General features: G+C 42.5%; 2 protein-coding genes across 4 annotated transcripts; one reads left to right on the top strand and one right to left on the bottom strand.

Moving 5' to 3' along the window:
* Nucleotides 1-363: 363 nt before the first annotated feature.
* Nucleotides 364-10,010, bottom strand: slc6a7 (solute carrier family 6 member 7). Of its 2 annotated transcripts, none has more exons than XM_085363601.1 (14): nucleotides 9,799-10,010; nucleotides 8,076-8,301; nucleotides 7,459-7,590; nucleotides 6,581-6,791; nucleotides 3,651-3,789; nucleotides 3,408-3,542; nucleotides 3,201-3,304; nucleotides 2,979-3,103; nucleotides 2,772-2,884; nucleotides 2,538-2,675; nucleotides 2,344-2,443; nucleotides 1,975-2,093; nucleotides 636-809; nucleotides 364-534 (listed from the first exon to the last, which is right to left on the bottom strand). In XM_085363601.1, the coding sequence occupies exons 1-14, from the start codon at nucleotides 9,865-9,867 to the stop codon at nucleotides 364-366; spliced, it is 1,956 nt and encodes a 651-aa protein (XP_085219727.1). In that variant the 5' UTR covers nucleotides 9,868-10,010. The 2 variants fall into 2 exon arrangements, with proteins under 2 accessions (XP_085219727.1, XP_085219728.1); XM_085363602.1 differs by having other exon boundaries at nucleotides 8,076-8,270; nucleotides 9,807-10,010.
* A 3,281-nt stretch (nucleotides 10,011-13,291) lies between these two features.
* On the top strand, nucleotides 13,292-16,759 carry LOC146624012 (SLAIN motif-containing protein-like). Of its 2 annotated transcripts, none has more exons than XM_085363600.1 (7): nucleotides 13,292-13,686; nucleotides 13,942-14,078; nucleotides 14,180-14,299; nucleotides 15,414-15,503; nucleotides 15,591-15,833; nucleotides 16,239-16,367; nucleotides 16,491-16,759. In XM_085363600.1, exons 1-7 carry the CDS (start codon nucleotides 13,292-13,294, stop codon nucleotides 16,757-16,759), a joined length of 1,383 nt encoding a protein of 460 aa, XP_085219726.1. The 2 variants fall into 2 exon arrangements, with proteins under 2 accessions (XP_085219726.1, XP_085219725.1); XM_085363599.1 differs by having other exon boundaries at nucleotides 16,233-16,367.
* Nucleotides 16,760-17,598: the final 839 nt, after the last annotated feature.

The raw sequence follows: 17,598 nt of genomic DNA, 5'->3' as shown, positions 1-17,598 counted from the left end.
CTGTCAGTAGAAGTTCATTGCACTGTGCTACTATAATAATAATAAATAAGTTCAGCATATACATTGCAACATCATCTTCATTGACGCATTCTCATGAAATCCTGCATATATATGATAATCCAAGCTTCCTCTAAAACCTCGTAACCTTACATTCTAAGCAGTGAAAAAGAATTTCAAAAATCTATATTTATGTACATAATAGTATAAATATAGCAGGCATTCGATACTGCCCTGACACAGGACACAGTGTGAGCGAGCATAGCCTCCAGAGCTGAACCTCAGCCAGTAACAAAATAGTAAATTCCTCCATCTGTTTAGAGCAAAGTCTGCTCATCATGGTGTAATCACAAATGCTCTGTTCACTTATGCCTGGCTTCCCATGTCCCACGTCATCGCAGTAATGTCCATGTCGGTGAGCGTGACTGTGTACGGGGCATCCACTTGCTCAGGCTCTACGTGCTCCTCTGCTGTCACGGTGCTGTTCAGGGTATTTTGCCTCCAGGAATTTAGTGGTCGGATTGATTTCTGGAAACGCTGTCAAAACAAAGAGAGAGAGAGAAAGCCAGAGATAATCACAAACCCACTTAAGACTGCTACTGTGACAGTAGTGTACGTTAATGAGTGGTGATACTGACTTCTTTCAGTGTTCCAGTTTCTTTGGTGATGGCGACGATAGCCCAGATGAGGATCTGTAAACAGCAGGTGGCCCCCATGCACACACCTAAGGCTTTACCCCACAGTGGATACACATAGTCGCCGTAGTGGAGTGACGTTCTGTACATCTCAATGAAGATGTATGTCAGGATGAACTATGCAACGGGAAAAGTACAGAGTGAGCAGAGGATCATTTCATCTCAACACAAAAAGAAGCAGAGAGGAGGGCCGGCACAGAAAAACTGCAGATCGAATTCCAGTTTCTCCTCTTCAATTATTTACCTGCCCCAAAGATGTCAGCACAGTGGGCAGCTGACGCTTTCAAATGAGTGATGTCATTTTAGTTCCTTTGTTAGTTTCTGAGTCAAACCCTTCAGTCATTTAATAGGACACTATGAACTCTCTTTCGCGCTTTTACTAAAGGTTCACTGGTACACTTGAATGCAGATGCTAATAGATTTACCCGCTGGATGCCAAGTTCATGCTTTAGAAGCAGCAGCATTTGGTTTTAAAATGATACAAATCAACAAGCATATAATGTGTGCTATAGTTAGCAGTATCACCACAGCTACCAGAAGTGGGGTTTTTTTTACTTATTCATCCCATAATAGCTGTGCCAGATAAACAATAATGGAAACAGAATAAGATAATTTAGGTCACAGAATGTAAAACATTTAAGATAAAGCAGCTTTATAGCTTCTGGACTTGAAGTCAGCCACCTTAAAAAAAAAAAAATTAAAAAAATGTAATTAAAAAGAATATCAAAACTTGTACGTTGTCTATTAGGTTGCGCACAACAAGGGTTATTTACTGTGGCTACAATTTACAGACTTTCTCTAAATGCCTCATGACGGACACATTCACCTTATGCACAGAGATTCCCACTTAAAGACCAAGAGGAGTCACAAACCACACCTCATGGGCTCAAAAGCTAGTGTACTCCAAGTGTTGGTCCCTAGACTGGGTAAATGGAAAGGTGGGGTGAGGAAGGGCATGTGCCATAAAATCTGTGCCAAATCAAACATATGGATCCTGTGGTGAACGGGAGACAGAAAGTTGTGCTAGAGCTGTGAAAGCTAGCAGAAAACAACAACCTCAACACTGCATTTGATCAGACATCTCACAATAGTCCTGCTAAGTCTGAACTTTTGGGTGAAGGGATGCAAAGAAAAGCAAGAAACAGCCAGGCACACTGAGACCTGCATGCAAAGATTCTTCGATTTATTAGAGAGATATTTTCACAAACATTTGTTAGCCGTCACCAGTGCTGTTGTTATCTACTAACAACCAATATCGATATCAGTTCAAGTGTAAACTCACCAGTAGAAGAAACGGAGTGCAGAAAACCCAGCATGCTTTGAAGTAAATCAGCACTTTGCCACACCAGGGAGGGCAGTGGCGAATCATATCCAAAATGTCTTGACAAAACTGGTTGACGCCTAATAAAAAACAAATTAGAAACAAACAAACAAACATTCAAATACAAGGAAGATCATTAAAAAAAAAATACTCATCATTCAACCAAGAAAACAGAATGTAAAAAAATATGATCAATGTTCTATTCAAAAAATAAAATGCAGGAAAACAAACAAACTTGCCATACAGCAAGTCAGTCACTGAAATGATCAAAAAAGGAGTGACATGGTTAAAGGAGTTTATTGTGAATATGAGGGCTGTGAGATGAGATACCATAGAAGAAGGAGATGCCAATGCACATGAAGAGGGTGATGATGATGAGGCCGAAACTAGTGCTGAAGGAGTCAATGAGAGTGAACCAGTAAATTCCTCCCTGTATAGACAGACAGCATGGGAAATATGACTCTTTCTGATCATATGAAGCATGCAGACACGTCAGACTCCTCGTTGAAAACAAACATACTCACATTAGTGACTAACAGGAGGCCCATCAGGTAAAAGAAAAAACACAAAGCACCCAAGAATAAGGACTTTTGCAGTGGGTTTCCACGGAGGTGAGGAAACTCATCCAACACGGCCGTAGTGATGCCCTCCATGTTTCCAAACTGTGAAGCATTAAGAAGGTGTAAAACATTAATAGGTGGTATCCGTATGTTAGACCTATATTTATGCTGCTATCTTTGTATAGAGTGCAGCCTTACCAGGGTATCAACTCCCAGCATAAAGAGCATGAGGAAGAACATAATTGACCAGAACACCGAGCCTGGCAGCAGTGCAAGGGCTTCTGGGTAAGCAACAAAGGCTAACCCAGGACCTGAAGGTAAACAGAAAAAATTGCATTTCAAAAAGCCTGATATAAATAATTAATTGTTGCTGTCTGTGTTATAGAAGCCAAATAGGTAAACTACCAGTATCTGCCACTTCTCCCACAGGAACGCCCTTCCTGTATGCCATGTGACCCAGGACTGAGAATATAGCAAATCCAGCAAAGAAGCTGGTGCAACAGTTTCCTGTGGTGATAACTATAGTGTCCCTGAAAACAAACAAACACAAAAATCAAACCATGATTACCAGAGCCATGAAAAACAAGTAAACAAATGACAAAACAAAAGAACAGAGCCCAAACTCACCGGATGACATTGTTGTCAAACTTATTGTATGAGGCCATAGAGAGCAGCCCCCCGACACCAATACCTAATGAGTAGAAGATCTGTGAGGCTGCGTCATTCCAAACCTGCAACACAACACACACACACACACACACACACACACACAGTTATTTTAAAGCAGCATCAATACACTGTGTTCACCAACTACCACTGTCCCATCAAATCTACCTGTGCGTTAGCCAAGCGGCTCCAGTCTGGTGTGAGGTAGAAGGCGACGCCCTGGAGAGAGCCCTCCAGTGTGGCCCCTCTGATGATCAAAACAATGAGCACAAAGTACGGGAAGGTAGCCGTCACATAAACCACCTGAAAGCAAAGACAGCAAGGACACACATGAGGCCAGCAAGATATTTGAGCAGAGGCCACGCAAGAGTTTGTATCTGTGCTGACAATAAGAACATTGTGTTGCGTCACCTTGCCAGAACTGCGGATGCCCTTGAGCATGCACAGGAAGATGATGATCCACGCTGCGAGTAGACACAGGGCCAGGGGCCACCGCACAGGGCCTGGATCGTGAAGGCCCTTACTGTCTACTACACCCAGGACTTGCTCACTACAAGATGAAATAGCACAAATATGACCACACATATTACGCATCTGTTTTCTCCCACTTATCCAATTCAGAGTTGTGTGGGGGGTGGAGCCTATCCCAGCTATCAGAAAGAGGCAGGATACACAGGGCTGTCACAGGGCTAACAGAGAGAGACAGGCGTTTGCACTTATGGGTAATTTAGAATCACTAATTAGCCTAACTGTAGGAGGAAGTTGAGGAGAACATGTCGACTCTACACAGAAAAGCTCCATGCTGGATTTAAACATTTTTGCTGTGAGGCAACTATGCAAACAAGCACCTATTAGACATTAACTATATAAACAAGGCACAGCTGTTGGTCTGGATTTCTATGATGACATCGTCCTGGACGCTAAAACATTCCATATGTCCTACAAGGGAGTAAGAGAAGTGAAATTCAGTTTCTGTGGCACTCTTTGTCTACTACAATGCCTGTAATATTCAGATTTCTTTTATTTTTTGAATTCACTTAAATAAAATTGAACCAAATTGAATTTGACTAAAGGCATAGTACGATGGCTAGGGCCTTTCTGTGTGGAGTTTGAATGGTCTCTCCATGTTGGCGTGGGCTCTCTCAAGGTACTCCAGCTTTCTGCCATAGTCTATAGACATGCAGTTAGTGGGGGTAGGTTAATTGGGGATTGAATTGCCCACAGGAGAGTATGAATGATTGTCTGTCCGTCTGTGTTGGCCCTGTGACAGACTAGCAACCTGTCCAGGCTGCACCTCATCTCCTCACTCTTTGACAGCTCAGAAAAGCTCTGGCCCCCCTGCATGCAGTAAAGTGTAATAAAATACTGACTGCATTACCACCCATAAGGCTATACACCTTAAAATGAAAGAAAGCTCTTGTGATATTATGCATTTTGACTAAAAGGATAAATCATGAGCACAGTGCTTTTTGTAATGATGATGTGCAAAGCCTCTGGGATTCATTCACCGTGTCCCACGGACTGCTGTGGTTATCTGTACAGACAACTGCTCTGTACTGAAACTCTTATGTATTCTGTAATAACACTGTGTTGCTGTGAAGTACTAAAAAACAGTTGACAGGGATCAAGTGTCGAGTCATTTTGAGCAAGTACTTCAGCAAGGTTTATAATTACCTAAATAATTGTATGAGAAATTTAAAATGAGTAGACTTGAATGAGAACAATTCTTGTCACTTTGTTTTGATGCAATTTGATTAGTTAAAGCTCCTGCTGCCATTTCAGATTTGTTCAAAGCCTCTTGTATGTTTTTTCTCACCCAATTGTTAAGACACAGTTGGCTAAAACCATCAAATGTGTCACTTGGGTGTGGCTTAGAGACATACCAGTGCCTTTGCATTGCTGTCATTTTGATGCAGCCATAGTATATAAGTTTAAAAAAATACTTTGCAAATTAAACCCTTGCTATGCATTACTTTTTTCCATCCATCCATCCATCTTCATCCGCTTTGTCCGGGGCCGGGTCGCGGGGGCAGCAGCCTAAGCAAAGAGGCCCAGACCTCCCTCTCCCCAGCCACCTCCTCCAGCTTATCCGGGGGAATACCAAGGCATTCCCAGGCCAGCCGAGAGATATAATCTCTCCAGCGTGTCCTGGGTCTGCCCCGGGGCCTCCTCCCGGTGGGACATGCCTGGAACACCTCACCCAGGAGGCGCCCAGGGGGCATCCTTGTCAGATGCCCGAACCACCTCAGCTGGCTCCTTTCGATGTGGAGCAGCAGCTGCTCTACTCTGAGCCCCTCCCGGATGGCCGAACTTCTCACCCTATCTCTAAGGGAGAGGCCAGCCACCCTTCGGAGGAAGCTCATTTCTGCCGCTTGTATCCGCGATCTCGTTCTTTCGGTCACTACCCACAGCTCGTGGCCATAGGTGAGGGTAGGGACGTAGATCGACCGGTAAATTGAGAGCTTCGCTTTTACACTCAGCTCCCTCTTCACCACGACGGACCGGTGCAGCGTCCGCATTACTGCAGCTGCAGCCCCAATCCGTCTGTCGATCTCCGGCTCCCTTCTCCCATCACTCGCGAACAAGACCCCGAGATACTTGAACTCCTCCACTTGGGGCAGGAACTCATCCCCGACCCGGAGTGGGCATGCCCCCTCCTTGAATCGCTACCTTATCGTGGTGGAGGGGTTTGTGTGTCACAGGGATCCCACGGGCTATGTTGTCTGGGGGCTTTTGCCCCCTGGTAGGGTCTCCCATGGCAAATTGGCCCTGGGTGAGGGACCAGACAAAGAGCGATTCATAAGACCCTTATGAAAAGGACACCGAGGGAACAGTTTACTCTGCCCGGGATAGGGTTACCGGGGCCCCGCCCTGGAGCCAGGCCCGGGGAGGGTGCCCGAGGGCGAGCGTCTGGTGGCCGGGCCTTAGTCCATGGGGCCCGGCCGGGCACAGCCCGAAGAGGAGACATGGGCCCATCCTCCCGCAGGCCCACCACCCGCAGGAGGCGCCATAGGGGTCGGGTGCATTGTGTGCCGGGTGGCGGCCAGGAGCGGAGGCCCTGGCGGACTGACCCCCGGCTGCCAAGACTTGCAATAGGGACATGGAATGTCACCTCTCTGGTGGGGAAGGAGCCTGAGTTAGTGCGTGAGGTTGAGAGGTACCGGCTAGATATAGTCGGGCTCACCTCTACACATGGCTTGGGCTCTGGAACCAGTCTCCTGGAGAGGGGCTGGATGGCATTACTTTTTTCTTTTAGTAAAACATTTCATATAATGTACAACCTTAAAAACAACACTGATTTATTCATTTATGTAAAATGACCATCCAAATAAAGCACTTACTTCCAGAAGATTTCTGTCGGGGTGAGGACTTTACCAGTGGAGTTATTGGCAGTGATGTTACCACTACAGATAGCTGCATTGGCGAGGGCCTCACAGGACCAGGGCAGAGGGCTCTGGAATGAGCTGCCCAGGTAGTAAAATGTCCACGCTATAATAACGTTATAGTAGAGACACACCAGTGTGGACACACACAGCATCCCAATCCCAATCCCTGTGTAAAAACACAGAGAGGGACATGAGTACCTCAGACAAAAGCAAATGTTCTACTGTATAAGGCAAACTGTATGTAATACATTAGTTTCAGAAAATGGTGCTTAAACTGGCAAAAAGAAATAATAGTGACATTAAACAATCACTGCAGAGTTTATCACCCTTGATCGCACCATTGCTGACAGCCAGTGTTATTCTTGCTAACATAAAAACGTTCACTTCCTTTTTCCTTTTATGAGGAACTCCGTCTCACCTTTCTCTTAAATAAGCCTGCTGGCATGACCACTCCCTAGCACAGGTAAGACATTTCTTACAGGGTTAAAATTAGTTTCTGAGAAGCCAGGCATTTTAAGGTAAGCCATAAGAAGTGAGGCAGCAATTTGTTTTGAGTCACTCAGCAGCTATTTGCATGAACTATAATGTCTGGTCTGACTGGTGACGCTGGCATTTTGACGTCAATCGGAGATTCTGCCCACACAAATCCTTCAAATTCAAACAGAAATGCTGCATAACTGTGGTCAAATATTTTGTTCTAACTAACTGGAATAAAGTACCCCCAGTATGAAATCACCATGCAGACACCATGCTAAAGTTTCCAGTCTTTCCACCGATTTGCTTCTGCTTTCTGTAATTACTTACAAAAAAATCCTGCAATAGGAGGTCATTACCTTTGAGCAGAGGGCAGCATTTCCACACAGTGATCGGGCCGGCTGCTCCATACTGGCCTAAACTCAGCTCCATGAGGAAGAGCGGAACACCCGTAACAATAAGCATGATGAAATAGGGGATGAGAAAGACACCTGTGAAGATTAGAAACAGGCCTCTTTAATGAAGGGAGGGAGACGACTCAATAAAAACGACTTGGTTTGTGGATGCAGGCAGCCTGTAGCAGCAGGCTAACTTATAAAAATGCAATATAGACATAATCTATCTGACTTTACTGTCAAAGAAGCTGCAACATGTACGCTTTTCAAAAGGAGATGTGTATTACTTAAGGCTGGGATCAAAAAGTAAACCCCATTTCTGGCGTGTAATCGAGGAAAAACATTGTCCCTACTTAGAGGATTAGTGAATGCTTTGTGTTGTAGTTCCCACTCTCCTCAGTCTTTCCAGAGGGTGTCATGGTGTGCTCTGGAAAAAGTGTGCCAAATAAATCAGCATGATGAGAAGCACACACCCAAGGGCAGGGCAAAGAGTGCCTCATGCACAAATGAGTGTTACAAACAATGACACACACACACACACACACACACACACGACAAGCATTTGACTATGGACCACTCACCTCCCCCATTGCGGTAACAAAGGTAGGGGAACCTCCACACGTTTCCCAGTCCCACGCAGTATCCAATGCAGGAGAGCAGGAACTCATACTTTCCACCCCACTGCTCCCTCTGGACAATCTGTGTTGGAGTAGGTAGTTGGCATTCAGACTGTGGCTGTGGTGTAGGTATACTTGGCGGGTTGAAACCATTTTGTGTGACTGTATTTCCATTCATATGTACTTTATTCTAAAAACAACAACAACAACAACAAATTACATTGTTAGGATGTTGAAATGAGACGGGAAATACATGGTAACTCTGATGTAAATACATATGAGGAACTGACTGTGACTGACTGTTCTGTTTGCTTTTGTCTGACAAGGTTTGTTTGCAGTTTGTGGATTACACAGTCGAGTACAAAAACCAAGAACAGGTACACACACTTAGCGTGTGGTTTAACTTTTCTATCTCCTTAAAACCGTCCACTGATCTATTGCTTCCTGTTCCTCTTCCTTCCTGCGCACCATCTACCTCTAAACAAAGGAGGAACTGGTTTTGATGTCTGCACACACAGGGAGGAAGTCTGATGAAGATAACAACAGGGCTTCTGCTTTAAGCATTGTTATATAGTTCACGTTCCCCCCCCCCATTTTTAAACACATTGAACGCCAATGTATTATTACGTAAAAACAAACAAACAAACTGCATGAACATGAGGATGACTTGCTTCTGTAAAAGAAGTTGCTCAGTTGAGTTCTCACGCTGTTATCTGGATATTACCATTGTCATTTAACATCATTATGTGCACGTTTCTATAGCTACTGAGGATTAAAGTTTAGCTAGTATTATAAAAAAAAAAAAAATTGTTCTTTTTACATAAGGGAAGTAGGTCTTGATAAGTGTTAAACTTCCATCTACTCCTTTTTGTACTTAAAAACATTTATTGACACCATCAAGCAGTTTTTTGTATTTTTTTTTATTTTGTATTTGTATTTTTTCGTTTGAATTAAACAACATTACAACTTTTGAGCCCATAATGTAGCATGTCTGAGATATTTTGTATGACTGGCTTTTACACACTTCATCAAACAGATATGATGTGGACAATCTGATGCACATGGTAAAATCTGTTGGTCAAAAAACAAAACAAAACTTCTTTAAGGTTACAGTTACTCTTGTTTCTTGTGGTGATTACTATTCTTCGACGATTAAAATCCAGATATATTTTATAAGTTGTCCCATTGAGATTTAAAGAGTGGGGGCTTAGAATAACAAGTAGCAGCAATCATTTTCAATTATAACCCCCAAAAACCCACACAGTCACTTAATATACCACAGCCACACCTCAGAGGGAAACGAATCGTTTTATTTCCCGTTTCTACACATTTGCTCCACTATTGAACCAGTCTTTCTAGCTGAGTACTCATTGTGCATGTGGGATGTACACAGCGGGGAAAAGTTAAGGTAAACACAACTGCTGAACAACTGAACCGAGGCAAGGGCTTTATCTGCTGCAGACGAAGAGGAAAAGCCTGAGAGCAATGCAGGCGGACAGGTTGGACCGCCTCATCTGAACACGGTATCTTTCAGACAACTGAAAGCGCCCGTTGGTGACATTGAACTGCTCGTAAAGTCGTAATGGGCTTCTGGAGTTACATCAGGACGCTGGCGTGTGTCTTACACCTGCACAGAGTCCTGTATGATGCGGTGAAAGCCAGAATAACAAAGTTGCATTGCTCCTACCTGCTCTGCGGTTGCGCCGCTGTCTCCAGCCGGGTTCCCGGAGGCTGCTTTGCCGGTTGTGTCCTGCATTTTCCCCCACTCTCCCTCCCGACAGAGGTGGCCCTTCGCTGTCCGGTTTGTCACTCGTCACTCCGCATTTCACAGGGGAAAGCGTTTTTTTAGGACTCCATGATGTGGTGGCTGAAGTTGAAAAATAAGCGCTGTAGCTCAGACACAACAACTGAGTGACGAGCAGGAAACAAACCGGTGGGCGGTGAGGTGACGAGGAGACAGGAGGCAGGGCGCAGGTGCAGCTTTATCCAGGAGGAAGACACCTCCTACTCCTTCTCCTGTACCTTTGGGCGGCAACTGGAGGAGTATCGATAGCTATGCTAGTGTTTCGGTGCTTTGTTTTACATGTCCTTTACATTAATTTGAGTTTTCTGCAGTGTACGCCCTGAGCCTGTCTGACAGATACCATCAAAGGCTGACCTCACCTCTGTGTGCACCTGCAGCCCACCAACAGAGACCAAGTTAAAGATGTATACTTAAAAAAAAACCTACTTTGAAATCAATGAATCAACATAAGGCTCGCTTACATAGTATTAGCTGCACACAAACATGATTCTGGTCCTTAAATACATCAGTTAAAACATTTATTTTTCTTTAGTGTGGCACAAAAAAAAAGTTTATTTTGTCCAATTTTCATAAATGTCTCTTTCTTGCTAAGAGTAGCAGCACATGAAAGCCTCCTGCCACACACAGTTAAGTGAGAGATGCTAACACAAGGTTACGTTATATCTGCTAAGTTTTTATTTATCTGTATGTAAGTTTCTGCAATATACAGGGTTTTGGGGTTTTTTTTACGAGCTACCAGGTTCTTTTGCTCAGTTAATCCAACAAGCAGGGCACATATTTATACCCCTAACCCTTATTTAAATTACTGATTAGAAACCATATGTGTGTTGTGTTTTTAATCTAATAGATTTTCAGAGTTGACATGTCTGTGTGATATTGAGCTGCCATCAGGAGTAGGGCTGTTTTTATTACCAGTGCAGGCTAATGAACCCAAAGAACCAGACCAACAGCAGGAGTTGGTTTCAAGAGGTTGATATGATACTTATTGTGTGGTGTGGGGGTCTATGTGACTATGGTTTAGTCTTGCTCAACTGGTCTGATTTAACATGTAATTAATGCTAAACTCCATAAGTAATCTTCACCTATGTGCCACACATGGGTTGTGATATTGTCGAGAATAAATAACTGTACCCAAATGGGTAATTTAGGAGAATAGACTGGACTGGGACACTTATCAACAAAAATGCTTTGTAAAATTGATTGAATTGAATTTTAGAAACTATAAGGACAATAGATTTAACCTGATAATTACTGTGCTTCTCAGTTCACCCTCAAAAACACAGCTGTACGTCGCTTTTGGGGCTATTCAATAGGGTGGTTCACTGAAATTAGTAAAAAAAAGACAATGTTACTACATGTATGGTGTGTGTATGCCCTATGTCCTCCTTAAAAGATGTGCCAAACTGAATGAAACTTTGCAGACACAACAACTTATAATGTTAATTTCGTCATGTTATGTTCTTCATTTGCATTTGTTTCACACCTTCAAAGTACATCATCAACGTGTAACTTAAAAGGCACCAAAATACTGACTTAATTCTGAGTGAAGAATATAAGAAAGCAACTCAGGCCTGGTAGTACGTTTAAAATTCTTTGGTTCTTTTCCACTCACACCCATTTTACTTTGTTGTACAGATATACACCTAAATTATTTAGCTACCTAAATAAAAGTTAAAAAAATAAAAATAAAGTTGTATTAATACAAAATCCACTGTATTTAATTAAAATTATCATCAATAATGGATTGCATGTATATAGCGCTTTTCTAGACACTCAAAGCCCTTTACAATTCCACTATTGATTCACTCTCACATTTACACACTGGTGGAGGCAAACCACTGTTGTAGCCTGCCCTGGGGCAGACTGACAGAAGCAAGGCTACCATATCACACCATCGGCCCCTCTGGCCAACACCAGTAGGTGGTAGGGTGAAGTGTCCTGCCCAAGGACACAACAACCAGTACAGATAGAGCTGGGGATCGAACCGGCAACCGGTTACAAGATGAGCTTCCCAACCCCCTGAACCACGGTCGCCCATCAAGATAAATAATGACATCTGGACTATTTCTCTAGATACAAGTGATAAACTGCAATTTAAAGTAGGGTGAAGGCCAACTTAATCCAGTTAGCCTTGACCCTGCTTAATCTCACATCTTGCCTTTGGTTGAATCTTGGGTGGATTTTGGTTGGATCTTGCCCTTAACCCAACCATAGCACAAAAAAATCAGTGTTAAATGTAGCAGATTTGCCGAAGTAAACCTGCCAGTTCTTGCCAGCTATCAGCGACGTCATAGTTTGGCAGGAGGAAACTTCTTTACTGGCTTGCTCCCCAAAGTTGAGTGTAAAACTGTAAAAGTTGAATCAACAAGTTGTAATCACAGGGGCGTAACATGCTGGAACTATTTCTCAACAAACGAGCTTATGTGCCCCACCTGTACTGTTCACATAGCCTACTTATGTCACACCTAATCACACCGAACAATGATAAGAGAATTTGAACCTTTCTGTATGTGATTGACTGTATACTGAAGATACTCTAAAAAAATAATTTGGAATGGACTCAATATGATTTTCCACTTTAATCAGGTTTATAATTCTTTTGTTTTCTTGTCTTTTTTTATTTAAATACTAGGATCATTAGTTAAATTTATTATAGGGCAGATGTTGTGGAGCTACTAAATTTGCATTATTGCTTCTTTTTTTAAAAAAAAGTTAGATGTTGGTTTATGTTCCTAAAAGGCTTAGCCTTCTGCAAACATACTGCATAAAAATGCACAAGTGTAAGTGAGAGTTATTGATCTTCACATGGTTGTAAGGGAAACCCCAAACCTTCTTATTAATCTGTCTGCACAAAAGAGAGCATCTGACCACCCTTTTCAACACAACTTTCTCTACCGTGCCTCAGGTACATTTGATCAGCTGTTAACTGCAAACATTCAGCAGTAGCAACAGCACAGTATATACAGCTGTAATGACCACACAGAGAGGACATCTTTCCTGTGAAGTAGTGTTGAGCTCATCTGAGAAATCACAGAAATAGTTGCAGCATCTTTTTGCCCGCACATGTAAGTCTTGATGGTGTGATCCTGAATGCCAACTCGTGGATTCTAATCCACATAAGCTCGTGATGCTTTCCTAAATCCATCCAATCTGTTGCGTGTCTATACTTAACAGCTCCACTCAATAAATCTGGGTCAGCAGAAGGTAAAGTCAAGCTACAGTTGCTGTATGTGTAGAACAATTTTTAAAAAGAGTTGTGTTTAAACCAACCTTTAGCCTGGTGTTGTGAGAGCCCGGTTTGGAAGCTACCCTCATTAAGGAGGAGTAAGAGTGGACGAGAGCTCAAAGACGCAGATTTGAAGATTTCACACAGAAAATGGAACTCCAGGACCATACGATGAGCGATTGGAGCCAATACTATTTACCACCTACAAGTGTGAACCACCACTTTCTCTTTAGTGATTTGAAAAGCAGCTGTATGTGGCCGCAGGGTAAATCAGATGCATACTGCAACATCTGGGCCGATATTGAACCGGCAAGAGTGAAAAGCTATAGCAGTGGGTCTTTTGCTATGGATGCTAGAATAAGACTGGACAGTTTGAAATCTGGGTGCAATCCACCCTTGCCTTACTGTGCCACCAGCAGGATGTTGCACAATTATAGCTGTGAAAAACACTCTTGGGACAGTGAAGAGTTGCAGGAAGAAGAGACTGCTTTGGACCTGGTGGAAATCCTTGACATAGCGGATGAAGAGCAGGATGAGGAGAGCTGGTAAATGCCATCAGATGTACAGTGATATTCTCTGACAGTGCAGCTTGTGATGTAGAAGTATTTCATTTTATTTAGCTTGTTTCTAGTCTGAGTTATGACAGAGACATGAACCTGAATTTGTGCACTTCTAAAGAGACGTTAAAGACTTTGAGGTGGCTGCTTCTCAGGACAGTTCAATCTGAGCACTCTTCAGTATTAAAAGCTCTTCTGAACAGATCTCTTCTTTACATAGTCGTAACGTCTTATTCCTCACAGGCTATACGAGTCTCCAAGGAAGCATTCGTCTGTGGAGAAAAAGGAATCTGCTTTTAAATGGTGTCGACATGTTCTTGATAATCCCAGCCCTGAGATGGAAGCTGCATGCCGTGCACTGATAAAAATGCTGGATCAAGGCAAGCAAGCGCTACAGACTCACTCACACACTCATTATCTTACAAATATCCTTGATATAAAAGAGGATTCCTTTAATGGCATTCACTTTTTGTATTGTCAGGATCAAGACGTGAGCTCCACAAACGTCCTGCAGTTTCCTATCATGCTGCCAGGGTCCCTGTGGGCTCCTCTGTGAATAAAACCTCTGCCAGTGCAGCAGCAAATACATCTGACAGTTCAGGTAATATCTTTTTTAAAAAGTTATACTCTGAACTTCAACCATGAAACCTGAGTCATTATCTTACATTCTTTTCTACACACACAGATGACCTTTACACTCCAGCACAGCTACACATGATGTAGTTTTTTTATAAGCTTTGGATAAAGTTAGCTTTAATTTATGTCAGTTGTTTTAGTTCGTTAACTAACTGTCTGTTTCATGTGCAGCCTTGTGTTGTGTCAGTGTCAGGTCATGCACAAAAAAGCACAAACACAACCTAGTAACCCATCAGCTAGTCTGCCGACTTACCTTCTTGGGACAACTGTGGATTTTTTTCTTCTGTCCTGGTCATCAGTGAAGATAGATTTTTAAAAAAAAAATAAAGCTAATAAACAAAATGCTTGTCATCAGATGATAAATGTGCAGTTAGTTGCAGATTGTTCAAAAGATTGCATTTTGTTGAAATGTGATCCCTCTTTTGGTCTCCACGGGGACTGTTGACTTGCCTGTAGCCTTACCTACTCAACTGTGATTGGTCAGTAGCACTCGGACTACGAATGAACTACAAACAGAAAGTGGGAAGCTTCCAGTTGACAAAATATTGTCCCCTTCCCTGCTGCAGATTCTGGATATTCACATGCAGATGTGTGTTTATGTCAGCTCAGAGTTAACTGACTTAAAGCGATGAATATGCTGGTGGAAAAAAAAATGATGAAGCTTAAAAATCTGTCAGAGGATTAAGACACAAAGACATAAAGCAAATAGACAGCATGCATATATAATTTGTGGTTTGTTTGTATTGCATATTGGGTCTATGCTTTGATATTGCTCTGTAAGACTTTATGGTCATTTTCTATCTATTCCTCATCGCAGTTTGGTTGTTTGGGTATCTTTTGGGGGTGTGGTTGTTATAATTGAGATAAGACAAGGCACAACTTCCTCAAGTGTGACTCGGGTATATTTGACAAGCTGCAAAAATTCAGCAGTATATGCAATATATGACGTACAGTAATTACAGCCACACTTCCTGATTTCCTGAGGATATTGTGCACACAGAAAAGTAGAAACAAAAAAAAAGGTATTCCTCTGAGAGACTGAAGTGCATGTCTTCAATTTATGAATTTATTAATCACAGGTCACAGTGAGCCAAGCATCTCCCTCGATGTCGTAACAAAGAGCTACAGGCTACAAGATGTCCGCATCATGGCTCAACTGCAGGAAGCCAGTGAGTATAGAAAATAAATATTTGTAGTGATATAGCATGCTACTTAAAGGTTTGATTGAGAGTCAATAACATGTACATATTTTTCAGGTTTGAGGCAGGACTTTGTCTCGATGCCTTCCACTGCTTCACAGAGGAGAAACCCTGAGGCTCCATTGATGCTTCCACCCTCGTTTAACACCACTGGTGAAAACACTGCTTACTCAACTCCAGGAAATAAATCCGAAACTTCTTCCATATCAGCAGTTAAGGAGTGCTGCCACAGTCCCAGACCATCCAGACTTCATCAACAAGTCACCCAATTCAAGCTGCTTAAACGCGCCCAGAACCAAGGTACACAAAGTCAGGCATGTTTATACTGTCAGTGTAAGTGATTGATTTTCTTGTGCTATGAAAGGATTACAGTGAGATTTACTCACTGTAGACGACTGATAGGATCTTCTTTCTTTTTATTTCTTTGTGACATGGTCTCAACAGTTTTTGAAGCTGAGAGCTTTCTGTTCATCAGACAGCTTTATATAGGTTGACAGTGAGGTACAAACAAGATATAAAATAAATAACAAGAAGGAGTAAAACACAAGGCAGAACTCCTATTTTTGATTTTCTCTTATGGTACATGTCGTGCATTTTCCACATTTCATTTGAGAAACTTTTTTTGTAAAATAGCTCCAAAACATCAGCAGATGCTAGAGGTTATACTACCTCGGTGTGAGCTCAGTGTGTTTTTTGCAGCAGCAGCAGCATCACCAGGCAGGACGAGGTCGCCCCTGCGTACCAGCCTCCGCTCCCTCCAGGCTGTTAGGAACAGCCGAAGTTTAGACATCGACGACTGCCAACCTGCTGACCAAACCGCTTACCTTCCATCAGGTTTAGATCAATTATTTGTTTTTATTTCTTAACCAGAAAATATGTGCAAAATATGAAACTCTGCATCTTAATGACTACATGTGAGCCATTTTCTTATTTTTTAATTCATTCATTCTTTCCCAGATCTGTCATCTGCCAAGGGGGAGGGCTTAAGTTGCTGGTTGCCATCATTTTCCCCAGCTTCATTGAACTCTGGCAGCTTGTTGCAGTCGATGAAAAGCTCATCAGTCCGGACAGCGGCCGTGAAGAAGATGAACAGGTCTCACTCGCTCAGCCCCTGCCGGATTCCTCAGTCTGCTAAAGGATGCTTGTCTGTCCACAGATGTGTTTTTACCTCACCTGAGAGGCTAACCACTGTAGCTTGGGGCAGAAATTTGCCTGTTCAGAGATAAAAGATTTACCCTGTGGGTTTACCTGGGATAAAATAATAATTATGTGATGCAATGTAATTATTTACTTCTGTGGCTGATAAGCCTCTGCAATCTCATGAATACATTTAGATTGTGAAAGAATTTGGGCCTATATTAGAATCCTTTGTGGTATGCTGCTCTGGGCAAACATATGCTTTTTCAGTTACATGTGCAAAGATCTAGTTCATCTTTCTCAGTAAGAGATTCTTGGTAAATGGCAGGCAGACACAACCACAGTGCTCTAAATCATGTGGTTTTTAAGTTTTGTGTTAAAGTCACAGGAATGTAGAAAAGTAAGGAGCACTGATATCCTATAAATTCACCCATATGAGACATCTTAGAAATACTGACAGTAGAGCCAGTAGGTTGTATTATCAGTGGCTTTGCAAGCATGCTACAGCTCATGTACACAAACTACCATGCATAGATTACAAGTATGAATATAGACATCAGTGTGGTCGATGAGCTGAATGAGCAGCTCTCTGCAGAGCTGTTGCAACAGGAAGTGTGCCGTCTGTCATCGTCAAGTACGAAACACTAAACGGGTATCCTTTACGTAGTAGTTGGAGTTGTTAAACAATCTGACATCACAAACAAAGCGTTTCCAGGAAACAGAGATGTGGGTTGGTGCAGCTTCACTACTTCAGAGGCCACCTTTGTTTGCTAATGTTTTTGTATCGCTGAGCATGATTTATTTTAACCCAATTGACATATTTCTCCTAGATTTTTCAGAGTAACCCGAATCCTTACCCAAACACCAGCTTGTGCACTTGCCATGGAGTTATCTTTGAGTTTGTAGGGGATGGTGTATTTCTCCATTT

The sequence above is a fragment of the Diplotaxodon limnothrissa genome, linkage group LG10 (genome assembly GCF_057381915.1).
Source record: "Diplotaxodon limnothrissa isolate DT_005_m linkage group LG10, D_limnothrissa_male_GT1.1, whole genome shotgun sequence".
Taxonomy (NCBI): domain Eukaryota; kingdom Metazoa; phylum Chordata; class Actinopteri; order Cichliformes; family Cichlidae; genus Diplotaxodon; species Diplotaxodon limnothrissa.
This window is presented reverse-complemented; position numbering and strand designations above follow the sequence as displayed.

Bases quoted from the DNA above. Each gene is read 5' to 3' on its own strand.
- slc6a7 (XM_085363601.1), bottom strand. From the start codon at position 9,867: ATGCAGGACACAACCGGCAAAGCAGCCTCCGGGAACCCGGCTGGAGAC. The intron at 7,591-8,075 runs GTGAGTGGTCCA...TAATCTTCACAG, and splicing joins TTGTTACCGCAATGGGGGAG to GTGTCTTTCTCATCCCCTAT. The intron at 2,444-2,537 runs GTGAGTATGTTT...CTGTCTATACAG, and splicing joins GCCTCCTGTTAGTCACTAAT to GGAGGAATTTACTGGTTCAC.
- LOC146624012 (XM_085363599.1), top strand. From the start codon at position 13,292: ATGGAACTCCAGGACCATACGATGAGCGATTGGAGCCAATACTATTTA. The intron at 15,504-15,590 runs GTGAGTATAGAA...CATATTTTTCAG, and splicing joins GGCTCAACTGCAGGAAGCCA to GTTTGAGGCAGGACTTTGTC. The intron at 16,368-16,490 runs GTTTAGATCAAT...ATTCTTTCCCAG, and splicing joins AACCGCTTACCTTCCATCAG to ATCTGTCATCTGCCAAGGGG.